Source organism: Lissotriton vulgaris, chromosome 1_1 (genome assembly GCF_964263255.1).
Source record: "Lissotriton vulgaris chromosome 1_1, aLisVul1.2, whole genome shotgun sequence".
In the NCBI taxonomy this organism is placed as follows: domain Eukaryota; kingdom Metazoa; phylum Chordata; class Amphibia; order Caudata; family Salamandridae; genus Lissotriton; species Lissotriton vulgaris.
The window spans coordinates 822389404-822414873 of record NC_141685.1 but is presented as its reverse complement, the minus strand read 5'-3'; the positions used below and the strand labels follow the sequence as shown (position 1 = coordinate 822414873).

Below are 25470 nucleotides of genomic sequence, written 5' to 3'. Positions count from 1 at the left end.
GCAACTGCATGATCTTTGCTATGAATATCATGATTTTTGGTGCTGTGTTTGTCTCATAGGTAATTTTGTTCTTTATTCTAAGTGCTGGGATCATTGCTTATGATGCTCGCTCTAAATTTGTTTTGAGTGCTGCTGTTAGTGTGGCGTTTGATGTGGTTGCTGTATAAACATTGGCATTTGATGCATGGGTGTTCTTTTAAGTCAATGTTCTGTGATCTTGTTTTTGGATGTCTTGACATTTGCTCCTAATGCACTGGTCTTCAGGTACTTTGGGTTTTGTTATATATAGGAGAGTGTTTGCTCTGACACTGATCCCTTTGCTCCAGGTCATCCAGATTAATGTTTGTTCCTGTTGACTTTACCAGGGTTCTATGTTGATTGCAGAGGATACAATTATCTGGCACGTTTGCTGTATATTTCCTTGCATTTCCCTTTTGAAACCTGGTCTGTGGTATATGCTTTTTGTGTTATGATCTTTATTTCTGGTTAAGTTGTGTTGAAACATGTTCCCGTGATTTATCCATGTTTGTTTTTCATTATTGTGGTGTTCTGGTGTTTTCTGTGACTGCTTCTACTGCTGTGCTTTTGATGTTTTTGCAATAATATTTTATATATTTGCCATGGTTCTGTACTCTGTTTTCTTCTTTGGTATTGGAGTATTGGTACAGTTGCTATATATTGTGTGTGGTTGCATTGGATTTCCTTGATGGTTCAATGATATGTAACGTTGGTGTTGTGGGATTTTTTTGCATTTGATTTTGGTCTATATATGGAGGCATTTTTACAGCGTGAGTTATAATCTTTGTTCTTATTGCTGATGCCATTGATGCATAGCCACGATCAGTGCTTAGTCTGTAAAATATTAAGTGCCAGGGCTCTGACCAGGAGGCCACTGCGGCTTGCGCCACCATCGCCCTTGTCATCGCTGCCAAAACAACTACTAACCATCTCTCTTGCATTTGTTGACATACAATTGATGTTTTTAATAAAAGGTATTTTCCAAAAACATTTTTACAGAAATCTTTTAACTTCAGGAGAAGAATACATAAACTTAATCTTCATATGGCTTGAAATTTCCGGAATATTGCTTGTTATGCCATAGGGCAACTTGTCAGGATGCATGTAAAGCAGTTGGTCCAATTATTGTGAAAGGTTAAAGTCAATATTTGGTTCTCTGGCTGTGGAAATATTTGTTTATCTGTATTTCTATTCACTGAAAAAAACCAAAGGTTACAGAGATGTTATAGTTAGATTCACGTTTTACCCACAGAAGACAATAGAAATTCATCAGTTATAGTTATACTTATGTTAAGAAACAATAACTTGTGGCCTAAAGTTACTTAATGGTTCCTGTAACCTTTGTTATTTTCAGTGAATTTGTAGTTTTCTAAAAATGTAAATCAATATCTAAGTCCTGTTTGTTATTACAACCAATGCGGCATGCACCCAACCCTGTGGCCAACTCCCCATATGGAACCAGCCCCTCGCTGCACATGGCCTTCGGCCTTGTGCAGTGGGGGGTTGGCGTGTGAGTGGGTGTATTTTGTTTTTCATTGTGCTTTGGATCTGCAGGTCCATCACAAAGTTACACTGGGTGCTGCGATGAATGATGCAGTGGATCCACGAAATGGCCCTAAAAAGATTTTTGAGAAATTTCCTGCCCATGAGAGGTTCCTCAGAGACCCCTCCACGTGTCCTGTATCCTGACCCTGTATATGTTTTGACATTTAATTTTTCCCTCCCCTGGGCCAAGCGACAAAGAAAATGGAAGCTGCAACTTTCCTGTCAGGTTTGCGACCAGCCAGTTAGGGCCTTGCTTTTCGCCCTCAACCGCAGATACCCCATGGGTGGACCCACGGTGGATCCACGTCCCTAGATATCTTTTTTGTCCTTTAATAACTCTGAAACTACTGGACAGATTTACGTCATATAACAAAAAGCACTTTTTCTACACCAATATCATCTATTTTTCTGCCCAATTTGTTGTAATTCCCTTCATCTGTTTGGGCTGTAGCCGTACCGAAAAACTGCAAAATCCTCATAGACATTTCATGGAGGATAAGTGGGTGGGGACCCTTTTTCTCGGCCCCCGCTTGATGAATCGCCACAAAACTTTCCTGACAGCAGCAGAACTAACTTGCATACTAGTTTGGAAAATGTTGTGAAGATTTGTCTAATGGTGCCAGCATTATTAGCAAAACAGAAAATGTTCCAGTTGTCACCACGGTGGGCCAAACCTTATAGTAAGACAGTAATGCTGCACTGATGAATGCTCCCCAAAACGTAATTTTTGGGATCCGACTTATTCGAAATGCAGCTGCCAGACTGCTTTGTGGCATTAGCCTTTTGGACGCTATTGACGGAACCGTTCCGTCACTCCCCTCGGGTGGGCTGTGCTCATGACGGAACAGTTCCGTCACGGCCCGATCGCCGCGCCTGCACGGTACTGATTTCGCGCCTGTGCGGCGCGTTTCATTAAGCGGGCAGGGCCGTGACAGAACCGTTCCGTCACAAGCACAGCTCACCCGCGAGCCGTGACGGAACGGTTCTGTCACCCGCGCAGGTGAGCCGCGCGCCCCCCTGCGACTGTTAGCGCTGCGGCGGAATAGCCACCGCAGCGAAGGTGTTAAGAGGTATGGTTTTACTTCTGCAACTTTGAGAGCACTACACTGGCCACCGAAACATAAACACAAAGCCTTCAGACCTCCAACCATCGTTCACTTAGCCATCTCCACGAATAAACCACAGTTCCTGGTAGAAAAAATCCACCAGTACAAGCTCTCAAGGGGCACTGGTCCTAAAATAATTTTGTCCTGCACATTCATAAAGTTAGAGCAAAAGCCTTTGATGATAATCCTTTATGCATTGCTGCGTCTATATTTTGGAATTTATTTCTAGAATATCCAGGGAGTCAGCCATCTTTACGTATATTGGGGAGAGTGCTAACAACCTTTCTATTCACTCTCTTCCACTCTATTCCAGTATTACAGGCTACTTGTTCTTACTTCTTCAGCGCCAAGAAACTTTGGTGATCGAACACTAAACAAGAAACAATAACCATTACACATACCTCAAAATAACTCTCCCCCCCCCCCTTCCAAGCCAGCAAAGAACTTTGACCTAGGTGCCAGTCAACAAACAGCACAGGTACCACAGAAGTCCACTTTCAATGGCTGTAGTGTCGATATTAAACCCCACGACTTCCAATTCCTCCACTGGAGTAAAATGTCAAGAGACAAGTAAATATTCAGTGTCTAATTGATGGCCGATCTGTAATAATTTCATCAGTATCCGATGACAGAAACATGATTCGTTTCCTATCCCCTCCATGCTAAACATCTTTGACATTGAATCATATATGTTCCTATCTGGCAGATCTGGACAGTGCAGAAGGGCCGGATTGGCTCACAGGGAAACTGGGCAGTGCTTGATTGGCTGCTCTGATAGGCCAGGGTGTGGGCCCGTTTTTTTTGTTTGTTTGTGAGCCTGTTTTGTGGTCTGCGGTGCCAGTGTTTACTGTTGATTTCTCTGATATTAAAATAAACATTGCCAACAAGTAAAGGTTTCTCAGGGTCCTTCACCTTATTTCAGTCTCAACCAAATCTGGAATGCCTTCTCCCTGTAATTCAGTTGTCACGCCACTTCAGGATGAGTTTGCGTCTTGTTCCCCAAAACAGTTTAATGTAATGTTCCAGCATCTCAGACATGGGCCATCCCACGCGGGCCAGTCACCATTTACGAGTGTGGCTGAGCTTATGTGGTAGGGTGTTGACCTGTTGTGATTTTACAAGGTCTTGTTTGGAAGGAAGAATGGTGGTAGGAGAACTCATAGCAAGAGGCTCATATGCAGCTCTCAGAAGCCGAAGTGGCTACAAACCCAGACACTCTGTCCTTCGCCGCTGGTCATTCACCACTCACATGCGGAATGAAAGTTTAGCGGTAAACGAAGAGGGAGACCCGCTTGAGTCTCATTTTTCTGCTTTCTCCAATCTTGATTTATAGGAACTACCCTTGATTTCCCCCCACCTCACCAGGATCCCAAAAGTGACATAGATTACGGCCAAAATCGGGGACATATTACAAACTGGGAGGACATGTTAGAATTGTCCCTGATAATTGTGGAAATAAAGCAAAAGCTCAACTCTTGTTGACCCTTGTTTTGAACCAATTATAATCTTGAAGCCTTAGCAAGGCAACCAATGTAACATTCAGATTTTATGTGTCATCAGGCTTTGTTTTAAAATCGAGGGGCAGCACTGAAACTTTGTTATTGTAAATAAAACAATTTTAAATGAGAGAGATGAGTCATAAAGATAATCATAGTTGGGGGGAAAGTCTGAGTAAATACAGAAAATAAATAGGTTCCTCAGATGCTACATTAGGTTTGAAGAAAAAAAAGTTGACACGTCCATTGTTTTTCTTTCAGTTGTCATTTTGTTTGTCAGTGTGTGATGGAAAAGCATGCAGAAACCTGTGGGAGTATTTTGTTCCTTTGTCTTATTTACAGTTTGACAGGTGGTAACTCCTTCATAAACGTGGTGGATCTCCTTTTGCTGTATTACAAGTGCATTGAGTAAGTTGCTCTTGCTGTACGGTGGATGCAACATCCGCCACATTCGTGATGGAGTACCAAGCCTACCAAACTCTAAATAAGGACACTTATGTAACCAGTATTTGTCCACATTGGATGTCATCGCTTCAATAGACTTCCTTTTTCATTCCAGGCTTGCAATGAGTTCACCACGCATGTCATGAACCTGTTGCGGGAGCAAAGTAGGACCCGGCCTATTTCACCAAAGGAGATTGAGAGGATGGTCGGCATTATTCATCGTAAATTCAGTTCCATCCAGATGCAGCTAAAACAAAGCACATGTGAAGCTGTCATGATACTGCGCTCTCGATTCCTGGACGCACGGTGAGTACCACACATACATCCTTTGGGCCACTTTCTAATGTCAAGTTGTGGCTGTCTTACCACCAATGTGGCATCCTAGCGGCTTTAAGTATAACTAAATGCAGTCTTTGTACCATCATATACAGAAACTTCCATCACCGTTAATACATATCTCAGCATCTTGTCTTCAAAATTGTCATCTTGTTGTGCATATCTGCTAACATCGTGTGCTACAGACTGCCAGAGGATGCCATTAGGACAGAATGACAGATATGCTACTCACACATGATCTCTGAAGAAATGCCTCCCCAGAAGGGAGATTAAAATTCTTTCTTCAAAAGTTTAATACAAGCTCTCTTTTGAAGAATATTCTTATTTAATAATCTTTGAAAGCAGTTTGAGAAGGTACACAGCCATCGGAATGTTCATCACACAGCTCTCTAAGACCTAGTTTAGGAATATTTCAGAGAGACTCCATAAATGTTTATGAACTCCACTTATGAATAAAAAATCAGCCCCAAAGAACATGAATATTTAATCAGTTAGTGGATCGAGAGTTAAGGAAATGAAGACAGATACAGCTGTATTTCCTCTGTGATTTCTACATAAAACTAACCATAGAAATGGCAATAGCAGACAAATTCATTAGTCAGACATGGTGCACAGCTTGTGAATCTATAACAGAGACAGGCTATTGTTATAGGAAAATATCAATATTGGGTCGAACGTACCAGACAACGCAAGCCCGCTGGTTGCAAAAGACTTGTCAGCTTACCACACTCTTACAGTGGGCTGAAAGCCCACCCTTTGCTTGCTATTGGTTGACTTTGTTGTCACTCTCATTTCCTTGCTTCTTTTCTGATATCTTGCTTAGTCCATCTTATGTTTGTCATACTCTCGAAGAATAGCCTCTTCACTTCTCTCGCCCCCTTCTTTCACTTTCATCCTTCTGCTTTTCTCCCCTTCCCTGCTCTGTCTCGTTGTTTTGTTTAAGCACTCCACTAGAGTGCATGTGTAATCCAGATGTCCCCCTCATGTGCTTCTCTCGCACCTTCCACTCACTGTTGCTCTTTCATATATTTGCTTTTCTTCCTTTGCACTGCTTTGTCTATTTTTTTGCTTAAGCTCTGCAGCTGCTTTTGCGGCTGTCTACTTTGTTTGCTTCTCTCTCTTTCCCACTCTATGTTTTTCTCTCTTTTCCATGTTCATCTCTCCCCTCCGTGTAGCTCTCTCTGACACATGGGCTTTTCTCCTCCCATTTCGTGCTCCAGGTTGCTCTCCCTTGCTCGTGCTTCAGTGGTGTTTACTCCCTCTTGTGTTTCTAGACCCCCACCACCCCCTCCACCCTGAGTGCTGCTTTTCCCCTTCCTTCCCCAACTCCCTCCTCTGTTACACCTCCCCAAACACCAGCAGTCCTTTTAAAAAAAAGAAAAATGTTCAAACTAAAAAAAAATATATTTTTTTAATTTACTTAACCTAGTGGTGCTCTCCATTTTAAATAACGAAATAAGAAATGAAAGAAAATTCCCCCCCACTTAATTATGATGGTGCGTGCATGTCTTCAGATGAATGCCCTCATCAGTGAAATGACAAACATCGCCATTGTGCCTTGTTTAATTTTTAATTTGACAATCCTGTACAGCGTATCGAGGGTGTACAGCACTGCTGGAAGCAATTGGTAAAGTCAATATGTTCCAAAGGAGAAGCCTATAGGCTTAGTCAATGCATGTCCTTATAGTGATCTCAGCAGATTGTCAGAAGTATCTCCAGAGATTTATTTTGTCACAGGAAGGTAGGGGTTGGGGAGTGCTGGACAATTGCAAGAAGCTTCTGACATATTCCAAGACTAGCCCAACCACGCTCATGAAACTTGTAGCTACATCACAAAAACTATGTCTGCTCATAGATCAATTCTGGTCACAGATACCGCAGCGCTGTAACATTTCTTTGCATCAAATTTGGCATGAAGTTAAAGCGGACCCATAGATAGCTCAAAAACACAAATTTAAATTTGAACTTGAAATCTGAATGTCTGTGACGTAAACAAACATTCTTTACCATGGAGTGTGGTGAGTTGAGCACAACTGACACCCAGTTACGACCAGAGTTATCTCGTTTAGGATATGTACACCCTGTTTCACGGTCTAAATTTGGACACAGCATCATCAAACCCAACTTTAGGTCTGCAAACTGATATGCAACTTTATTGATTTTATTGTCTGTCCTGACTGCTACATATTAGCATTGGGTGTTTTTAATAGAAATGTGTTTTTTGGATCTCTAACAACTTTTGCCATATTTCATGATTGTGCATGAAACTTATGTAAAGTAAAATATATGTTTGTTTGATCATATGAAGTCTAACACATAGGTTGCTCAAGGTATGGAGAGAATGAATACGGATCAGCAGGTCTTTTCCATAGCTTAGTGACCGAGAGCCTGGTTTGTTTTTCGGTAGCCAGGGTACTCAGTCACAAATGTTACGGATGTCCTGTCCGCCGTATTACAAGTGCTATAGGATACAATGCACTTGTAACACAGTGGATGATATGTCCGACCTGTTTGTGACAGAGTTGCCCGTCCCCCGAAATCTAAATCAGATCCTAAATGTGTTAATCAGCCACATCCACAATGTGGACACTAAGGGGCTGATTTAGATCTCGGCGGGTCTACGGTTGTCCCGTGACTGCTGTTTCAAGTACTCCGCCAAGCTGAGAGCAGTCCATCCGTTATATTTAAATGTTGCAGCAATAGACAGAAGACTGCTGCAGCTTCAGTTTTCCGTGCTGGAGAACATTACTCCATCACCGTCAAGCCAGCGGGTTTGCGCTGAGTCGATTTTTGTTCCCGTTTTGCTGGTGGTGTCCTAACGCTGCTTGCTAATGACGTGAGTTCCTAGTTTAGTTAATACTGGTAAGGACAACTAAATATTGTGTCAATACACATACGAGTCATGTTTGCATGAAAAACATATGTAGGCAGTGTGTTATGTCCCTTTGTGTTACTTATTGCATGCTACTCACACAACATACACTTTTGAACGCCCACCCACAGGCACCACTAGCATAACATTCTCAAGTACCACAACAACAAATATCTGTGTCAATACAGGTGTGTTAAATTTTCCTTGAAAAGTAGGAAAATTAACATTATTGCGTTACACCTAAGAACAAAATAGCACGTAAGAGCAATGCAGAAATACACAAGGCTACAGCAATTGTCAGCACACGATCCATAGTAGAACAATTGTGCAAGTAACTTACCTTGGGTCTCTGAGTCGTTTGGCATTGTGGTGGCGTGGGAGCAGCAAAGGAGGGACCTGAACGATGGGGTACAAGATGGAAACGGAGTCAAGAGGCAGGAAAAATGGTAAGTTCTTACCTCATTTCCTTTGATTCCATCAACTCAAAGTAGGAGGGATTCACGCCACAGTTGCCTCAACGGAAAGGCAAATTTTAAACAGCTCGGCTGGACTCTTGACTGGAGTCCCACCGCCATCCTCTTCTGCCTATGGTGCCGTTGACGTGGGCAAAGATTCCTGGCAGAGGCAGCAGGACTGTGGTGGTCTTTCTCCCAGCGGGACTGTGGCGGTCTTTCTCCCATGGACATGCCAACTTCTAAATCTGATGGACGAACTGCCAAGTCAGCGGGTGATGAATCTGGTGAAAAAGAGACGGCAGGACCTTTACTGCCAAGATCAAATTCAGGCCCCTAATCTTTAAACACATACTAGCAAAATAGGTTCACTATCCCAGGGACAGAAAACTAGTAGTTCTATAGCAGGAGAAGTGATCAAAAAGACAGAATTGATCAAGGCTATAGAACATTTTGTGCATCTGGCGAATAACCTTGTAAAAGGTGGGTAAAACCTGCATAAATTCACTTAAGGAGTTTTTTATCTCGAAATAATGATGCAAAAAAACACTGACTGACAGTGATACCTTGCAGCTCCTGGAGCAGTGTGTATCCTGCGACCATTGTCTGTTAGGCAGGTGTTAAGGCATCTCCTACAAATATTGCAGTCAGTGTTTCAAAATCAAAATGATTTAGAACTTCTAAATGAAAATGAAGCAGACTGCAACAAAAATGCAGCACTGGTTGAGAGAACTTAACATAATGTAGAGGGGAAAGTCTAATGGCAAGAGTGATGGAGGGTCCGGAATTTTGCAAAATGTCTTTATAAATGGTGGCAAAGCATGGATTCTCTTCCTTATACAATTTGAGCTTAGAACACTATTTTATAAGATCCAAAAAACAAAAAGAACAATTGCTTTGCAGTACTAACGATGACAGTAACATCAAAGCACATTTTTAAATTGAGAAAATACTGAAGACAGAAAACTGAAGGATATGTTAGCAGCCGCGGCCCTTACAGGTAAGAGCGGTGGGGCTGCGTGAGGGGAGATTTCGACAGACGATCACCTGGGAAAATAAAATAAATAATTAATGTAATAATTAAATAAACTACCCCCTCACCCGGTCCCACCACCCTACGTCTCTTACCTGTACAGACCGCTGCTGTATGTTAGATGCAAATTTTGAGTGTTTAAATAACCCAACACCTACAAAATAGTCTTGATTGTGAAAAAAAAATGCTTGCCAAAAAGTATAATAGTTAAATTCACTTTTAGATTACAGGAAGGTCTTTGCTTGATTGCTAATATGATTTTTTTCATATGGAGTGGGAAACTTATAAGAATAAATTGAAAAATAAATTGAAATTTCTTAGAAACAAATAACCTTGTATCTTCCTAACTTCTGGTTGCAATACTGGGCACTGTAATAAAACAATATTAAGCATCTCAAACCACACACATGCATGGAGATGCATGAGAGCACTCTTTATAGAGAGGGATGCCTCGGAGACATTGAGGCAAACAGTGCCTCAAATTGAAAAAAATATTCTGAAACATGATGTAAAGCTTATAGAAAGTTTGAGATTGGTTTCATCTTACGTAATTACAATTCTAATAGGTTCTCACAATGGGATATGGGCAACAGACTTTGAGGCGGTTTAGACAGAGGAAAGGGCACATGAACATATCTAAAGGGCTCAGAAATTATTTATTAAAGAGATATACTGTAACTCATTTCTGAATTTGAGGAAGGTAAAAGAAAGTTGTGGTTAACAGGAAATGGACTGCACCTTCCTCTTTTCCTTTCTTGATTGCATCCCCGAATTATGATTAGGATAGTATACTAAAACATATTAATAGAGCCCCCCATGGCTGCTTGTGTGCGACATTCTGGTGAGGTGTGTGAATTAACACAAAGCACACGTAATTGTTAAAAGACTACAGAATTGTGAGGGAGTTCGAGGATTCCCAAATGTGTACTCCATGAATTTTCAAGAAACCTGGCGACAAAATGCTATTTGGCCTATGTGCAAATAGCAAAAATCTGGTTGTAAATAGAATGGCAGAACTATGATTAAACCCTAACTTTTGAGCTTCAGTTTGCAATCACTTTGATTTCATTTTTGTTCTTGTAACTGTGGCATTTACCCCAGGGTCACCATGATGCTATAGGAATGTATAAAGAACTGCACTGAACATCTAAAACCCAAATTATCTGGACATCTAACAAATTGAATGATCAGAATAAAAACAGCATCAATGATTTTCTAAAATCTAGGTGGTTGTGGAGAGAATGAATATGGATCAGCAGGTTTTTCCATAGCTCAGTAACTAAGGACCTGTTTTATATTTTGGCAGACAAGATACTCTGTCACAAATGTCACGCATATATCGTCTGTCCTATTACAAGTGCCATAGGCTATAATGCACTTGTAATACGCTGAACGACATATCCGTCACATTTGTGAAGGAGTATCGCATCCGCCGGAATCAAATTCAGAACCTAAATGTGTTAAGGAGCAACATCCATCTTGGGGACATTTAATCTTTAAACATAATAGCAAAATAGCTTCAACATTCCAGAACCAGAAAACTGGTAGTTCTATAGGAGGAGAAGTGATCAGACAGAATTGGTCAAGGTTATAGAAAATTGTGTGCATCTGGCAAAGAACCTTAAAATAAAAACTTAAATGCACTGAAATCAATGTTGTTCTCGGGGTACAGCAGCAACATGATCAATTTACTTCAGTTGTTTATCTCGCAGGCTGAAAACTTCTAGGTACTCCACAGTTTAATTGCTACGTTCCTGGGAAGCCGTGGTAAAAAGTATTTCAATAGTCAATTTGGAAAAGGACCAAGTGTCAGAGAGAGAGCACTAAAGTTGGAGGTGGAAGCATCTTTGATTTGACCTTTGAAAACAAAGCTCCTCGTCCAGGAGAACTCCCAGCAATGTTACCTAAGTTACTAGTTATCTTGTGGACCCTTTAAGTTGTAGTCCACTTCCTGTTTTCATGGTACGCTATCCACGAATTAAAGAGATCCATGATGGTCATATGAACACCAATAGAAGCAACAGAATCTTTAAAGTTGACGCATATGTCATCATCATTTTAGTTGTGATAGCATACTTAAGTCATTGTTAAATTCCGGCTTGCTCAATATTGCAGCCTAGGGAAAGTGTTGCATCAAAACATAAAATAAGTCTTCTCCTTTCTAAAAACAAATCTTATTAGTCAGAAGGATAGCTATTTTCCATGGTGTGTGCATTACATTCAGGGCCAGACTGGAAACTTAAAACAACGCTGGCAAAAATGTAAAATTCAGCCCCCATGGGCAGTCGTGCTAGAACAAGTACAACTCTTTCAAGTTGTGGCCGGGATCTGTAATGAGCACCACCATTCCTAGAGGCTCAAACCGGCCTCCAAGTGTCAAGACTGGCCTCCTGGTACTCAAGCCTGCTGAGGAATTGCCCGCTTGCCCAGCTGGCCAGTGCGGCCTTGTTTACATTTTGGCTTCTAGGAATTCATTACAATAAACATTCTTGTTTTGCTGCCAGTTTGCCATCTGTCTAGGGATTTGTACCTCTTTAAGGAATACTAGAAGTAAGTGTGAACCAAGGCCATCTCAGTTCAGCACGTATTTGGGGGTCTCTTAGGTAACATTCACAGATCATTAGAGAAAGGTAGTGTGCTATAAAGCACAGTGGACATAAGGGTTGCAGATTTAAATATGCACTGCCAAATTAAATGAATTGGCTAAGTTATTTCAACTTTATGTATGGGAAGAAGTAGAGGATTTCCGAAGAAGACTGAATGACTGACAAACTTGCAAAGAATTGATCATTTTGAAAAGTTCTGTCTCTTCTGGTGAACTTTCTTGTTGCCTGCAGTGCAGTGGTTCTCTGGCCTCACAAGGACAAACACATTAACCCCTTCACTGCTGATGATGAGCTGAGCTCGTCATCAGCCACGGGTGGCGTGTGCTGATGACGAGCTGAGCTCGACATGTAACGCGGTATTTTTAAAAATGCCGCACAGCGCAAAAATCACCGCAGCAGCGATGCGGTTAAGATGGAGGATGGGCCAGTGACCAGCCATCTAACAGTAGAAAATATCCGTTAAGCAAAAGATTGTACAGAAGGAATACACAAGTGGCACCTAACACAGATTGCCGGAAAGCAGCTGAAGCCAAGCACCTAATCCATATGTGGAAGAGTTACTATTACCTTCTTCAATAATGCCTCTTCTGGAATAATAGCACATATGGTTCAGGCATACGCTGTTGGGCAGAGGTAAACCTTCCTGGTTCACTCCTGTTGTCCAGGGCTAGAAGCATAGTGGTTTGCAGACAATTTCTGTCATCAAGTTAGTGTTGTGGTTTCTTCTCAGTTGTAGAGGGTGCTCTCTGACGTGGCTAGAAGCAATGCTTGTGCCGTATCTGAATCTTCTTTGAACTTCTTATGGGGTGTACCATAGGACACTCAAAACATCAGTGGGGCCTTGAGGCAAACCACTTCAGAAACTAGTTACATCACTGCTAAAAGTAACAGTGTACAGCCAACAAAGAGACGCATGATCTTCGCCTCTTGGCGTTCACTGCTACTGGTTGACAACTACTGCAGCCTCGAGGAAACCTGAAAGAACTGCATTGATGATGGGTGTGAAGCAGAGTCAGGCCAGGGCCAGAAAATAGCCACAGGCAGCAAAATTAAAACTGTTACTGTCACCGATTATTATTCAAAACTTGTTGCCACATTCAGTTTCGAGTACTTGTGAGGAGCTAGTCCAGGATTTTTTGGGACAAGTGGTGCATTTTAACTTTGTGCAAAAACGGATAAGGTTTTAAGAAATGTTTAGGGTAGTCTTGGGATTATGTGTTGGAAGAGTCTTGGGGTAAATTAGTGACAACAAGTTCCACCATAGCCACTCAGCAGCTCATATCGACCAAGAAGAGAGCCAGCAGTGGCCTTTTGGGCTAGCCCTTCTGCCTGGGACCTGTTTGTCAGCTAGGCCAGACGAAGTCTGGTATGGAGTCCTGTGGTTAATGGGAGTCTTTCTTGGGGCATCTGGGCAAGGTGCCAGATAGAAAGAAGACAAGGCGCTTCTTGCTTCTTAACTCGTGTAAGCTCACACAGTCAAAACAATCTGAAATCTGCATCTTCGCTTTTCCATTTCTTTGGGTCTGTTTCAGTCAGTCTACCAATCAGCCTTTCCTACTTACACAGTGAAGTGCCAGGGTAGGTGACTCAGAACGCAACTTCAGTGAAGTACCTAGTCATTGGGGATAAATCAATCAATCAATACAGTTTTAGAGCGCGTTACTCTGTTACTCACCCGTGAGGGTCTCAAGGCCCTGGGGGGGGAGGGGGGAGGGGAGTGCCGCTACTGTTTGAAGAGCCAGGTCTTGAGGTGTTTCCTGAATGTGAGGTGGTCCTGGGTCAGTCGTAGGTGGGCGGGGAGGGAGTTCAACGTCTTGGCCGCCAGGTGGAAGAATGATCTTCCTCCGGCGATGGTTCTGCGGATCCGTGGAACGGTGGCGAGGGTGAGGCTGGCAGAGCGGAGTTTGCGTGTTGGAGTGTAGAACGTGAGGCGGTTGTTGAGGTATTCGGGACCTATGTCGTGGAGCGCTTTGTGTGCGTGGGTGAGGAGCCTGAACGTGATCCTTTTGTTGACGGGGAGCCAGTGCAGGTCTCTCAGGTGGGCTGATATGTGACTGTGGCGAGGGATGTCGAGGATGAGTCGTGCGGATGAGTTCTGTATGCGTTGGAGTCTTTTCTGAAGTTTGACTGTGGTTCCTGCGTATAGGGCGTTCCCGTAGTCTAGTCAGCTGGTGACGAGGGCCTGGGTGACCGTCTTTCTAGTTCCGGTAGGGATCCACCTGAAGATCTTATGGCGCATGTGCAGGGTGTTGAAGCATGAAGATGAGATGGCGTTGACTTGCTTGGTCATCGTGAGAGAGGAGTCCAGGCTGAATCCCAGGTTGCGTGCAGGGTCAGTGGGTGTTGGTGCTGTGCCCAGTTCTGTGGGCCACCAGGAGTCGTCCCAGGCAGCTGGGGATGGTCCTAGGATGAGGACCTCCGTCTTGTCTGAGTTCAGTTGCAGACGGCTGAGTTTCATCCATTCAGCGACGTTTTTCATTCCTTCCTGGAGGTTGAGTTTGGAGGGGGCTGAGTCTTTGGTGAGGGAGAGTATCAGCTGGGTGTCGTCGGCGTGTGAGATGATGTTGAGGTTGTGTTTGCGTGCGATGGTGGCGAGGGGGCTCATGTAGATATTGAAGAGGGTGGGGCTGAGCGATGAGCCTCGGGGTTCGCCGCAGATGATCTCAGTGACCGCGGAAGGGTGGGAGGCGGACTCTCTGTGTTCTGTCGGAGAGGAACGAGGTGATCCAGTCCAGGGCTTTACCTTGGATCCCAGTGTTGTGGAGGCGGGTTATTGGGGTGCGATGGCAGACTGTATCAAAGGTGGCTGAGAGTTCTAGGAGGATGAGGGCGGTGGTTTCCCTGTTGTCGAGTAGGGTCCTGATGTCGTCGGTGGCTGCGATGAGGGCAGTCTCGGTGCTGTGGTTGGCTCAAAATCCGGACTGGGATGGGTCAAGGGATCCATTGGCCTCGAGGAATGCGGTCAGCTGTTTATTGACGATCTTCTCGATCACTTTCGCCGGGAAGGGGAGAAGAGAGATGGGGGCGGAAGTTTTTGAGGTCTTTAGGGTCCGTTGTGGGTTTCTTCAGTAGGGCGTTTTTCTCTGCGTGCTTCCAGCTCTCTGGGAAGGTGGCAGACGCGAGGGAGTTGTTTATGACGTTCCGTAGGTGGGGAGCGATGATTGTGTCCGCTTTGTTGAAGATGTGGTGAGAGCATGGGTCTGAAGGAGAGCCAAAGTGGATGGTGTTCATAGCATGGGCGGTGTCTTCGGTGCTGATGGGAGTCCAAGCGCTGAGGGTGGGTGTAGGGGGCATTGGTTCGGTGGCTGGGGGCGGAGTCTGGGCGCCGAAGCTGTTGTAGATATCGTCGATTTTGCGGTGAAAGAACGTGGCAAGGGAGTTGCAGAGGTCTTGCGACGGTGTGATGTCGTTGCTGTTGGCGTTGGGCTTGGAGAGCTCTTTTACGATGCTGAAGAGTTCCTTGCTGTTGTGTGTGTTGTTGTCCAGCCATTCTTTGAATGATGTCTTTTTGGTGGTGCGGATCAGCTGGTGGTGTTTGCGGGTGGCGTTCTTGAGGGCTGTCATGTTTTCTGTCATCTGTTCGCGGCGCAAGGTTTTCTCGAGGGTTTGGCAGGATTTTTTCGATTTTTTTGAGGTCGTCGGTGAACCATGTTGTTTTCCTGTTGCCGGGCTTGCCTGGAGGATTCTTCAGTGGTGCAAGGGCGTCGGCGCAGTTGACGATCCACTGTGTGAGGTTGCGGGCTGCGTCGTTGTGTCAGTGGTGGTGATAGGTGGGTTCTGGTCAGTGATGTGGTTAGCTGGTCTGCGTTGACTTTGCTCCAGCATCTACGGGGGATCTGTTGCGGCAGTGGTGGGATGTGGTCTTCTTAAAGGTGAAGTGGATGCAGCTGTGGTCGGTCCAGTGTAGTCCGGTAGAGTGGCTGAAGGCAACGTGGCTGCTGGCAGAGAAGATGGGGTTGAACGTGTGGCCGGCGTAGTGGGTGGGGGTGTTCACCAGTTGCTTGAGTCCGAGGTTGGCGAGTAGGGTGGTGGTGTTGTTGTCATTGTTGTTCTCCAGGTGGAAGTTCAGGTCTCCTAGGAGGATGTAGTCTGATGAGGCGAGGGCATGTGGGCTGATGAAGTCGGCGATGGCTTCACTGAATTGTGTGCGTGGGCCTGGGGGTCTGTAGACGAGGGTACCTCTGAGGGTGGTCTTGGGGTCGGTGTGGATCTGGAAGTGTAGGTGTTCGGCGGTGGTGAGGGCATCTTCGGAGTTGGTCGTGACGTTGATGGTGTTCCTGTAGATGATGGCGATTCCTCCTCTGGTTTGGTTGACGCGGTCCTTTCGCTGAGTGTACAGTGCCCAGTGCTGTACACTCACTCCTCGTAGCGGCGTTCATCTGTTTTCTTACCACTACCTTCTTCTGAAAGCAAGGATCTTCTTAAATGTCAAGCAAAACTGGCAGTCATCAAGACAGTTAAACCAAGAGATGTGTGGGGGCCAAAACAGAGTCAAGATCCAATGTTCTAGATGCTTTGTGGAATAGACTTCTTTCTCCGTCTGATCAAAGCAAGAACAAAGCTTCTGTGTGTCGGGCGGGGCATTTCGGTTCCTGAACATAGTTTATTTTTCCTTTTAGGAGTAAAATACAAACAGTAGTTCGACAAAGCATGATGTCCATTCAGGGCTCTATTTACTGCCAGCCTTCGTGGGCTCTTGGCATGCTAGTATGTGGGTGCCACCAGGGCTTTAAGTGGGCCGGGTCTCACTGATGCTGAGCATCAGCAGTTTTTTAAAGGAGGCCTTGAAACGGGTCTCTGTCGGGCTCTGTTTTGTGCCCTGGCACAGCAGGCGGTCCTTTTTTTTCCCGTACTGCAGTGACAGCAGGCACATCGATGGGCGCTGCTCACACTGCTCACTTCTCACTAGTGGAGAAGTTACGGCATGACGTCATGCCAGGGGAGCGTTGTGGGGGAAGGGAAATCTTTAAAGAGTCATTTTCTCTCTGGATTTCCCTTCTCTTTTTGAAACTTAGGAGCAGCAACAGTGTCGTAGTGTCACCATGGCTTTAAGTGGAAGCTTTTTAAATATTATATACAAGCCATCGTTGCTGCGTATTTATCTTATGCAACTAACAACCATTGACAAAGCCAATAGTCCTGGCTTGTTGTAGGTATGATGGTACTTGTATCATATATCGGATGCAATGACAGAAACAGCAAATTACCAGTCAGACAGCACACTATGCTAAGCAAAGGCTTTTAGCTTAGGTATTTTAAGCCACGTCCTTAATTACATTTGCCACGCCCCTTTGAGAGACCGCCCGTTTTTTCATCCCACTTAAAGCCCTGGGTGCCACCAAGAGGGGCGCCAAAGTTGCCTATTTTGCAGGGCAACTTGTCACTTCGACAGGGTGAGCAACAATCACTGATTCTAGAAGTCTGTTTACGCTTTTTCTACTACCCTCACTCAGATTTTTTGTAATTAAGGCACTCGATGAAACAAGCACTGGCGTTGCCAATAGGTCTCGCAGTAGGAAAGTTTGAGCTATTGGTTGTGTAAATGACAAAGCCCTTTATGTATTCTAAATGATAACAACAGTGAAAGGCATTGTTATTTGCCATTGTAATAGTTCCACCTGTCGTACTGCGCGATCTATTGGCAACGTGAGTGTTGTTCGTGTGTGAGTGGCGTTGTGTGTGTGAGTGGCGTTGTGTGTGTGAGTGGCGTTGCGTGTGTGAGTGGCGTTGCGTGTGTGAGTGGCGTTGCGTGTGTGAGTGGCGTTGCGTGTGTGAGTGGCGTTGCGTGTGTGAGTGGCGTTGCGTGTGTGAGTGGCGTTGCGTGTGTGAGTGGCGTTGCGTGTGTGAGAGGTGTTGCCTGTGTGTGAGGCGTTGGCTGTGTGATTTGTGTTGCCTGTGTGAGTGGCGTTGCCTGTGTGAGTGGCGTTGGCTGTGTGAGTGTTGTTGGCAGTGTGAGTGGCGTTGGCAGTGTGAGTGGCGTTGCATGTGTGAGTGGCGTTGCATGTGTGAGTGGCGTTGCATGTGGCAGTGGCGTTGCATGTGTGCGTAGTTGAGTGGCGTTGCGTAGTTGAGTGGTGTTGCATTGTTTAGTGGCGTTGCATGTGTGAGTGGTGTTGCATGTGTGAGTGGCGTTGCATAGTTGAGTGGCATTGCGTAGTTGAGTGGCGTTGCGTAGTTGAGTGTCTTTTAGTAGATGAGTGGCGTTGCGTAGATGAGGGTGAGGTGTTGAGGGTGAGTAAGGATGAGTGAGAGTGAGGGTGAGTGAGGTGTTGAGGGTGAGTGAGGAGTTGAGGGTGAGTGAGGTGTTGAGGGTGAGTGATGGTGAGGTGTTGAGGGTGAGGTGTTGAGGGTGATTGAGGTGTTGAGGGTGAGGTGTTGAGGGTGATTGAGGTGTTGAGGGTGAGTGCGGGTGAGGGGTTGAGGTGGAGGCGTTGAGGGTGAGTGAGGGTGAGTGTGAGGTATTGTCATTGAGTGTGAGTGAGTGTGAGTGAGGGGGTGTGAGGGTGATGGGGTGTGATGGTGAGGGTGTGTGAGCGTGAGGGTGTGTGAGTCTGAGTGTGAGTTATTGTCATTGAGTGTGTGTGAGTGTGAGTGAGGGGGTGTGAGGCTGATGGGGTGTGAGGGTGAGGGGGTGTGAGTGTGTGAGTGTGAGGGTGAGGAGTTGAGGGTGAGTGCGTGTGAGGGTGACTGTGGAGTTGAGGGTGAGTGAGGTGTTGAGGGTGAGTGAGGTGTTGAGGGTGAGTGAGGTGTTGAGGGTGAGTGAGGTGTTGAGGGTGAGTGAGGGGTTGAGGGTGAGTGAGAGTGAGTGAGCGTGAGGGTGAGTGAGGGTGAGTGTGAGTTTGGGTGAGGTGTTGAGGGTGGGTGAGGGTGAGGCGTTGAGGGTGAGTGAGGATGAGTGAGGGTGAGTGAGGAGTGAGTGTGAGTTAGGGTGAGGGGTTGAGGGTGGGTGAGGGTGAGGGGTTGAGGGTGAGTGAGGATGAGTGAGGGTGAGTGAGGGTGAGTGAGGGTGAGTGAGGGTGAGTGAGGGTGAGTGAGTGAGGGTGAGTGAGGGTGAGGGGGAGGGGTTGAGGGTGGGTGAGGGGTTGAGGGTGAGTGAGGGTGAGTGGGGGGTTGAGGGTGAGCCACAAAACACAATGAACTTAGGCACTCATAAAAAGAGACATTCATATTATGAGCAAGTCGTGTTTGGGATCAAGTTTCTGAAAGCCCAGCTATTTGTCCTCAAGGCCTCCCTGGTTGACACAGGCACTCTGGCAAATTAATTTCCAAATATGCTTTTATCCTTAATGAACGATTCAAATGTGCATTTATTTCATGTATGTATTCCCTGCTTTTTAGGAACACATCCATTTCGTTTGTGTGCACAAATACAATATTATTGTATGCAAGCAGGAATTCACATTTAGGATTAAAGTGAATAGAACTGCACTGGGCAAATCAGTTTGAAAGGAAAAAGTTTCTCTTCTGGGCAGAGCTGGGAGAATTCAAAGTGGGTACAATTACCACAAACTGGGTCATGCAGTGTTGATTCAGGAATGCATGCCTGCTTGATGCACCAGATATCCAGGAACGAACCGACGACGGGAACGCATAGCGCGATTGGAAGAGATCAGCGGCCTGCATCGCGACAGTGAGCAGCGGCTTCCAGTACACAGCGGGCTGGGCGGAAGTGCAGGTGAAGAGGGCTTAACAGACCGGAAGGAGGCCCTGGCAAAATCACCCCTGGAAGCTCACATTACAGACTCGGCCAGAGGAGTCCCGGACGGCACATACCACGCAGCGGGGATCAGACAAACAAGCTCCCAGGACGCTGCACTGCACAATAACTGATAAGGGGGCAGGATAAACGGAAAAACAGGCGATCAATAAACTGGGACCTGGGAAGCCAAAACGAGCACTCGGACAGGAGAAACGCGACGTGCACCAGAAACAAAAATAAAACGCCGGATGGGGGCGGGAAAGCCTGGTGGGAGGCGTGAATGCGCGAGGGGAGGCAGGCGGATTGGGAGAGAAGCCTGATGGGGGCGGGAGAGCCTGGTGGGTGGGCGTGAATGAGGGGAGGACTGGGCTGGGCTTGCATGCGGATTGGGAGAGAAGCCTGATGGGGGCGGGAGAGCCTGGTGGGTGGGCGTGAATGAGGGGAGGACTGGGCTGGGCTTGCATGCGGATTGGGAGAGAAGCCTGATGGGGGCGGGAGAGCCTGGTGGGTGGGCGTGAATGAGGGGAGGACTGGGCTGGGCTTGCATGCGATGCGCGTGCATGTACACGGGCACTGCATGAAAACCGCGGGGCTGAAAGCCCTTTGGTTTGAAGATGTTTTTGCCGACATGAATTCTCGCTACGCTCGATGCGCTTGCGCGCATCGATAGGTCGCGAGACCTAAAAATGTTTTTTTATAAAGCAAGTCAAATTGATGTAAAATAAGAGATTTAATAAATTAGAAGTTTCTCAGACCGTAACTTTTCTCGGTTACTATGGAAAGGCTGTAAACAGAGCTACGAACGCAGTGTCTAATTTTTAGATTAAATAAAGAGATTAATTAAATAAAAAAGCTCAGGGCCCAGAGTTTTAGTAGAACCCCGATACTAGTGCAGCCGAATGTCAAGTTTACTGAATACCACCAAATCTGTCTGTCTTGGTTGCACCTCATGCCTCTTTTCTTCCCCCTCACTACACTTCCTGTCTGTTTACCACACAGTTACAGCTTTTTCATCTCTGATTTCGCACTTAGCTACTGTTTCCCTTTCTACTCCCTCCTTTCCCCCCTTGTTCTTCCTTTCTCAGCCTTGCTGTGAATTAGTGTCTGATGATGAAAAAAGGCCCTGTCCCCACAAATGAGTGCCCCTGCAATCACCGGCACAAATTAAGCAATGACGCAAAGACTGGACAGTGCCCAGCAACAATGGACATCTAATGTTTCAGGAAATGCTGAACGTTGACGTTGCACCGTTTACCCCTTGTCATCAGACGCCTGCTTATGAGAAGCCTCGCTTCTTGACGCTTATAAGCGCCGCCTCCATATACCGGGCACGCATTGTATTCTTTACGGGCCATAATCATATCAGTAACGCTGGCGTCCGGGTGCCAGCCGGCTGCGTGGTCCTTTGCTTGTTTTCTTCTCCCGCCTTTTCTTGTGGAGACATTATGCTGCTAATGATGCTGAATAAAGCGAGGCCAAACAAAGCTAGAGAGGCTCTTCACGGCTGAGCTCAAATTGCTTTTGTTACTTACGTTTCCAAGGCAACCCCGGCGAGTTAAAATGGCACGGTCTGTATTTACACGGGGCCGGCAGAATAGTGAAGCGCGCGGCACTCTGCAATTATCACGCTGTCTTCAGGGCGCGAGGAGCAGTTGCCCAGTGCATCTTGGGACGAGACGGCCACAGCTCAGAATCAGATTCCCTATCCGGCATAAAAAGAGAATACATAGTAAAATGAGCTGGCTTGGAAACAGCAGTTACTGTCGAGCGAGGACTTAGTGTAACATTTGTCTGCGTAGCATAACAAACGATAGCTAAAAACAGGGAAAAAAGTGACGCGAAGTTAAAAAGTCACAGAAATTTGCAGGCCTCAAATTTAGGGTGGCCAGACAGAAATATGGGATGGCATGGTCCCCCGTAGCTACGGCCCTGCATCATTTCCAGACATTGTTTTATTTCTGCAGGCATTTCATCTTTTTAAGAAAGCATGACATGTTTCTATTTGCTATAATTCGGGGCTCACTCGCATCACGAAACACAAAGAGTTTAATCGTGAATGGATTTCTTATTTACCTACAAGCAGTGCTTAATTTGTGCCGGTGCTTACCGGTACCGGCGCCCTTTTGTGACTGCAACTTATTTTTCATTATCAGATTTTGAACGGGAACACGAGAGAAAGGCATAAAAGGAACATCAACATATCAACATAGTGATCTGGGTTGAAAAAGAAGCTTCAAGAGAACGCTAATAAGAAAAGAAGAGCAGGCTGGCACAGCAAGGCTAGGTGGCCTTGGCATTCGATGACCCCATCATACAGCAACACTTTGCGGCCCTGCAATTTTCTACACATTACGCACTGCCTGACAGGAGAGACGCATACATCTGGCCTGTCCTGATGTTCCAGTCTCACTTCATTCAAGTGTAAACTCTACTCTCAATGTGAATCAATGAGTGCTTCTGCCAGGAGCGAATCTTTGAGAATAACTGTCCCTATAAAAGATACACACCTTTTATTCCACTTGTGCCTACCTATCCTAAGCTGGGTGTGTTTATTTGAGAACTCATATTTTTTTAACTAAATGGTTTCCTGCACCTTAGTCAAATGTCTTATTTCTGTTCGATCAATAACTGTCTAAATAGACTTGTTATTTCTGTTTTGTTCTTCTACTCCTTCAAAGAATTGAGTGGTGGTTTCCAAAATTCCAGTCCATGAAAAAAGTTAGGGCAAGAATGGTGACTTACTCGTATTGGAGAATAGAGACTCTGCTGAAAAAAGAATACGAACACTGCCCATAAGCTGGAATAGTGTTGACCAGTCAAGTTAATGTTACGTCATATTGCAGACACAGCTACCGTAAACACACACCTTTTTTATTCCATGAAAAGTATTACTATTCTGGATCCAAACCTTTGCATGCACGATAAAGCACGTCAGATGCATTAATCTGTGCGAGACACCAAGGTCCATAGTTACAGGTAAGTAATGTTTTCCATCCTGGGGTAAATAACATAAAGGGACGTAGGCACTGACTTCTTAGTGTTGCTGGCCAGACATCCTTTTTTTAAAGCTTAGACTGAGGCTGCTTACTTACTAGCTAACACCTTTACATTTTCTGATATTTTTCTCTATTTTTTGATATTACAATGGTTTATGTTATTTACTTAGATTTTGGGGTGCAGTTTAATAAGATAAAACTCTACAAACTAGGTAATACTTCCAAGCACAAATTGGCAAAGCCAATAGGTCTTGCTTTTTGTCATTGGAAGTGTTAGGTAATAGCAGGGCACAAGTCCTAAAAAAAGAAGTGTGGGGGGGGGGACGCTGTCACCGGAAGTGACATCACGACAGGAAGTGACGTCACAAAAGGTGGCTTGCACCATCGGGCTCATTGCCTCCCCTCGCTCACCCCTTAGATGCGATTGGCATCTGCGAAGCCAGCGCGTGTGCTGCGTCCTGTGAGCTCCGATCTCGTCACAGAGAGGGCTAAGAGAGAAGTCCAGCTGTTTGGCAGGGGGACAGCGTCCACCCGGTAAAATAAGTGGGGGGACGCCGTCCACCCGCGTGGTACCCCGACTCGAGCCCTGGGAAATAGTTTAAAGCCTGTGTGTGTTGTTCCCTTCTGTCCTAGAAATTGTGCCCCACAATCAAGCAATGTTCTGGCCTCCAACAACATAGTAGTTGGGAGAAGGACTTCAAACCAGAGTAGACTGCATCAGCAGAGTTAAACTGTACTCCAAGGCCCTGACAAAGGGTTTAAGAGTTATCGCCCCTGTTGTATAACGATACACCAGAGTACATTAAACCAACACCTATCACAAGTTTTTAGGAAATAAGATGCAGATTTTGGTGTTTAACATACCAAAATATGCATGGTACGTAAATGCCATACACATTTCCCCAGTAAAATTTTTGCAGGTTAGACCTGTCCGAATTTAACAAAGCATGAGATATTTAGCACATCCGATAATTATCGTATGCAATAAATACCTCTCAACTTGTAATTCTGACCCATGCATAAAAAGGGTGTTTACGCAATGGTCAGAAAATAACGAGCAACTCGTACTCAAGCCCTGAGAGAAGAAAGTTAGGAAAAGGAGTCAGAAGATGAAGTTTAGGTTGTTAAAACTAAAAAAGAACGAATGGTAAAATATTGGACAGTAGATACTTTTGACAAAGGGACAGTATTCTTCTGCATCCTTAAGAAAGCCTTGGTGTACACACCTTTTAATTTGTGACCAAAAAAAGCTGAAATCCAACAACATATCATTATAACAGCAAAGTATGCCAAAGGAACATGTTTGGCGTTTAGTAAATAGCACTGTGTCTTAATACTAAGCTAAGGCATCCAAACAGCAAGCACTATCTCAACAAACCATAAACCCACAATTCAAAAGTTGTTTCAACAAAGTAAATACACAGAGGAGCATGCACTGCCTCAAGCATAACAAAAGGACTACATCATCCCAACCACGAAAATTAAACGAGAACACCACTGCTTTGACCAATGTGATTGGATGACTGTATTGATTTATGATGCTTCTGAATTCTCGACTTCAGACCTTAGTAATGTTAATGTTCTGTTACTTTAATTGTAGGCGGAAGAGGCGAAATTTCAACAAACAGGCTACGGAAATCCTGAATGAATATTTCTATTCCCATCTCAGCAACCCTTACCCCAGTGAGGAAGCCAAAGAGGAGCTAGCCAAGAAATGTGGAATCACAGTCTCACAGGTTAGTAATGGTGCAACAGCTGCCCGGCCTTAAGAGTGTTATAGTTCAGGAATCACAACATTTTTGAGTGACATTTGTGTGACCAAGTGGCACATCCCCTTTTCCAGTTCTCAGCCTGTTGGAATCTACAATTGACAGTGTGCTGAGAATACTACTTCCTGTTTGGCTAGAGTTCAGTTTGACGAAGCATTTGTGGGGCTATGGCCATGATCAGACAACACATATCCATACACTACATATAATTAGATGGATTTATATAGTGAGCCAGTATCACAATGGTTATTGCCATGACACGAATAACCTCACGATTTGCTTGTATGTTTTTTGACCCAGCATGTATGGTTCTGGAGTAGTTTTGTGATGTGACCTAGCATAATTCTGAGCAGCATGTGGACTTAAATCCTTTGCAGACTTCAGTCTGTAGACTGATGTAGTTACATAGTTAATTGTACCTCATAAAGTAATTAAAAACGAGTCAGCTGAAGTGCAATCCAAATGGATGCTGTGGTAGGGGACTCTTCTAGTGCAGGTTACTTCAGCTCTTTGAGTCCGCAACTTCGTGTCTAGATTGAATTTATTTGTACACTGTGAAAACTAAATATTATTTGGTGTAGTGGTAGTTCCCCTAAAAATGCATCAGGAGCCAATCAATCAAGTGGCTTGTAAAGCGGGACTAGTCATCCATAAGGGTGTCGATGCTCTGTGGGAGGGAGATAACAACTGCAAATCTGTCGCAAGGCACTGTGGTTCAGTCGACGAGCAAGGACTTGAGGTCCTTCCTGAATTGGGGCAGAGCCAGTGATTGCCTGAGATTTAGAGGTAGGAAGTTCCAGGTCTTTGCTGCAAGGTAGGAGAAGGATCTACCCCCGGCAGTGGTCTTGCGGATACATGGGATGGCCGCCAGGACCAGTTGAGTTGAGCGGAGGTCTCTGGCGGAGTAGGAGTGAGGTTCTAAAGAAATTGCTTGTTATAAGCTTTTTGTGAAAATATGCAGTTGCACCATTTGTAGGATGATATTCTTTAATGACTTGCAGAGTAGGAATAACTAGAAAGAACATTTGAACCATCTGGAAGTAAATGAAAAAGTGTTAAACACTCTAAAGCTAAGTACTGCAAAACCAAGATATGTAA

At 45.0% G+C, this 25470-nt stretch overlaps 1 protein-coding gene across 4 annotated transcripts in view; it reads left to right on the top strand.

Annotated features, from left to right (window-relative positions):
* PBX1 (PBX homeobox 1) overlaps nt 1–25470 on the top strand; it is a 426141-nt gene that overhangs the window by 281066 nt on the left and 119605 nt on the right. For all 4 annotated transcript variants that reach the window (XM_086957251.1, XM_086957235.1, XM_086957243.1 and 1 more), the window contains exons 4-5: nt 4725–4915; nt 24204–24339. In XM_086957251.1, the coding sequence (XP_086813377.1) occupies nt 4725–4915; nt 24204–24339 (327 nt within the window). The remainder of the gene's footprint in view (nt 1–4724; nt 4916–24203; nt 24340–25470) is intronic.